The sequence below is a fragment of the Hesperophylax consimilis genome, unplaced genomic scaffold (assembly GCF_061612785.1).
Source record: "Hesperophylax consimilis isolate HC1 unplaced genomic scaffold, BYU_Hcon_1.0 scaffold_34, whole genome shotgun sequence".
In the NCBI taxonomy this organism is placed as follows: Eukaryota; Metazoa; Arthropoda; class Insecta; order Trichoptera; family Limnephilidae; genus Hesperophylax; species Hesperophylax consimilis.
The window spans coordinates 1,666,973-1,670,730 of NW_028301264.1; the positions used below are offsets into that span (position 1 = coordinate 1,666,973).

A 3,758-nucleotide genomic window follows, 5' to 3' on the forward strand; every position below is an offset into this window, starting at 1 on the left:
GCTTGTAACGATCCTATTGTGGACTAAGAGCGATTCACGAAGTAGTGATAGCCTTACATTTTTAATTTCGGAGACACTAAGTAAAAAAATTCTAAAAAAACTCTGTAAAGAGTTGTTGAGACATTGTTTGAAAACACAGATATATGAAATATAATCAAATGACGCAAGATTTGAACCAAAACTTTGTAAAACAATTGCTTTATATTATATTGCATTTTAATTAGTTGTTATTTTATTTTTAAATAACATAAATAAGCACTTTATCGAAGATTTTCGTTTTGTTAAAAGGTACCTGCCCCGAGAGATAGTAACGACTTTGTTGTTCATTCACCACTGAAAGTGTCAATTTTGCCCACCAATCGCGCCACCGAGGGGAATCACTTTTGTCTTCCAGTAAAGTTGACAAGTTGTTTATTCACTTCAATTCAGTTCAAGTTGTTTACTTGTTATTTTTGAGTCGTTTGCTGAGGAATTCAATAAAATGAGGTAAGTAGGTGCTATATTATGTATGTAAAAGCATTTAAATATTATTCGTATGCTTTTCACTAGGACTCAAACGGAATTATCAACAGTATAAATAATTATGTCTGTACGAAGTTGACGTTTGTTTAGAAATGTTTAAAACCAAGTAAAAAGCGATACAGTTCTTGTATTATTATATTTTGTCTTTATTATTATGTGTGCAAACCTAAGAAAAAGTGTGTAATTAAGAATCTGACGTTAATTTAATTCTCTTTCAGTGTACAAAAAGCAAATCGATCTGCCCGTACAACAGCCATCCAGTTTACGATAATGGCCGATGCCATGGTCGCTGAGCCGCTCTTCGCGGCAAACCGTTTTGTCGGTATGCATGGGAAGGAGAATTTAGCCGCATTTTGGCGAAATCTCACAAATACATTGAATAACGCTGGTCCACCAAAATCAACCACTCAATGGCAAAAAGTGAGTTAAAAGTTTTGAATAGTTTTTGTCAATGTTGTAGTGAATTTGATCTGTCAACTGTAATGAAATATTCGTTTCAGGTGTGGACCACATTAAAATCGAATGTGAGGGCGAAAGTTGCCAAAATGCGGAAAGACCGCCTGCAGACCGGCAACACATCAGCGAGGACCACATTGTCCGAGCTGGAGGAAAAAGTATTTAGCCTGATAGGCAGAGTGGCTGCAGAAGGATTAGACGTGCCTGACAACCTTCCCAATGATGATGTATGTATTTTACCACGCTCGTTCATGTCAAATATTTTGCTAGTTTACATAATATGAGTAAAAACATAAAGAAATTTCATAAGATAGATTTTGATATGTTTATTTCGTTTTACAGAGATCTCTTCTCGCACTGATGGGAGTGTCATTATCAGTTGGTGACGAGCCTGCTGTGGCTGTAGAAGGACTAGGCGTGCCTGATAACTTTCACAATGATGATGTACGTATTCTGATTATTTTTATAGGACTATACCCACGCTCGATCATGCCCAATGCTTTTGCTAGTTTACATAATACGTGTAATAACATAAATAAATTTCTAATGATACATTTTGATCTGTTTATTTCGTTTTACAGAGATCTCTTCTGGCATTGATGGAGGTAGCAGATGGTGAGGAACCTGCTGTGGCTATAGAGATGCAGCAGGAGGATGATGGTGTGGTCGAGGAGCTGTGGGTTCCGAGTGGTAGTGGTGGAGTGAGGGGTGAATTCCTGAACCCTGTGATTAGCCCTTCACCGCCGACCACTCCTCACGCAGTGGACAGACCTCCCACTCCCCATCCATCAACCCAGAGACCAAGGCGGAGGCCTCGACTCATGACAGGTAATTCTTTATACAAATCAAGTAGATTCGCGTCCATCGAATCTAAGTTCGCAGGATAACCAATTATTATTACGTGAAGCAGATCAAAATATGTATTTTAATTGATTTATATACGTATAAATTCTATTTTTATAATAATCGAAAAATCAAGTATTCAAATTATGAGAGACATCAATTATATTGAGTTTAAACTTTCAGACCAAAACGAAGCCAGGGCTGCAGTTCAGAAACTAATGGAGCAACAGAATTGTACTTTATCGGTGAGGAAAACTTACTTTACTATTGCATATTATTTGTGGCCTTCTTCCTAATTAGTAACTTGATTACATTTCAAGATTGAATTTTTTTTTTACAGAATATTGCAGAAACCCAGAAGAGACGAGCAAATTTAATCGAGAAATATTTAATTGAGAGAACGAGAGAAAGAGAAAGAGACAGGGAAGAAAGAGAAAGAGACAGGGAAGAGAGAGCAGAGCAGTTCGCTCAGCTTATGCTAATATTAAGTAGACTAGTAGAGAGAGAGAGGAGAGAAGAGGAGAGAAGATGAGAGACGTAATAGAGGATGACGAAAAGGGAGTAAAAGTCAGTATTTTTTGTAATGCTCATGCTATTATTAAGTAGACTAGAATACAGAGAGAGGAGAGAAGATGAGAGACGTAACAGAGGATGAGGAAAAGGGAGTAAAAGTCAGTATTTTTTGTAAAAGCGGGTTTTCAGTCTCACTCTTAACTATTTTTTTATTCTTTTCAATTGATATTGTGTTTTAAAACGTTAATTTTACAATAATACTAATAAATGTGATATTATCTTCCTTTTACGTTATTATGTTGCTGTGATTTGAAATGAGAGTGGGATTTACGAATGTAAAAATAGTATTGTTTATTATTGTTTGTTATAGTTGTTTAATTGACATGATGTTAAGATTATTGAAAAATCACTTCTAATTCTTACAGAGCCTTTCAGTGTAATTTTCATGATGGCTTTTTTGATTTTAATTAGTGAATATAGAATATTTTCATTTGTACTGCCTCATCCGATAATATCATAATCAACAGTGAATGAGACTTGGCTGAAATCTGGGGAAAAGCACTTGAAATTTACATAAATGAATTACAGGTAATACAAAACAAGGTAATCAAAAAACTATTTTACTACATATCACAAAAAATCATATAGGGAAACAAAACTGTTAACAACATTAAGAAAACTATATGAATATACAAATTAAATTGTACACATAATGAAACTAGATAGTATTAGTTATGGAAGTGCGTAGTGATGATGTGACTTCTTACACGTCTTCCTTCAGCAAGACGTGTCCTTGGAAGTTCTGACTCTTCTCTATCTGAAACGGATAATGGCCTATTATCCGTTTCAGAATGGTTATCATGCTCATGGATGCGAGTTAATCTCCGCATATTGTGCAGCACAACGCACAAATTGATTATGTGATGAGCTCGTTTGGGTTCATACATTAGTATTCGCTGGGCAGACAGACACCTCCAAGTTCCTTTCAGAACTCCAAAACACCTCTCCACAGCTGACCGAGCTCTACAGTGAGCGTCGGTGTACCTCTTCTCACTGTCAATGGCTGAATTTGGAATGGGTGTCATCAGCCATGGTTCCAACGGGTAGCCTGCATCTCCTGTTAAGTACAAAAATATTAAAATGAAAATTAATTTTTGTTTTAATTGCTTTTAGAACCAAAAGTAATTATGTATTTTTCCATTTTTTGTTTTTTATATCGAATAAATATATCAAAATCTCTGGAGAGATTATAATTTTTCCTATTCTATGTGGAGAGGAGACAATGTTAATTGTTGTGAACTAATAAAAAAAATATACTATTTACTACATGTCCAATGACTTATTTTTACCTATTAGCCAAGTTTTCCTTTCTCCTCTTTCATGCCACAGCTCCATAATGCGACGAGGTGGAGAATTGGCCCAAA

At 35.6% G+C, this 3,758-nt stretch overlaps 1 protein-coding gene across 1 annotated transcript; it reads left to right on the plus strand.

The window, feature by feature from the left end:
- Positions 1-1,067: 1,067 nt before the first annotated feature.
- LOC149409173 (uncharacterized) lies at positions 1,068-2,510 on the plus strand. The gene is made up of 5 exons (XM_089650078.1): positions 1,068-1,205; positions 1,321-1,422; positions 1,560-1,806; positions 2,005-2,066; positions 2,162-2,510. The coding sequence occupies exons 1-5, from the start codon at positions 1,068-1,070 to the stop codon at positions 2,351-2,353; spliced, it is 741 nt and encodes a 246-aa protein (XP_089506204.1). The 3' UTR covers positions 2,354-2,510.
- The last annotated feature ends 1,248 nt before the right edge of the window (positions 2,511-3,758 follow it).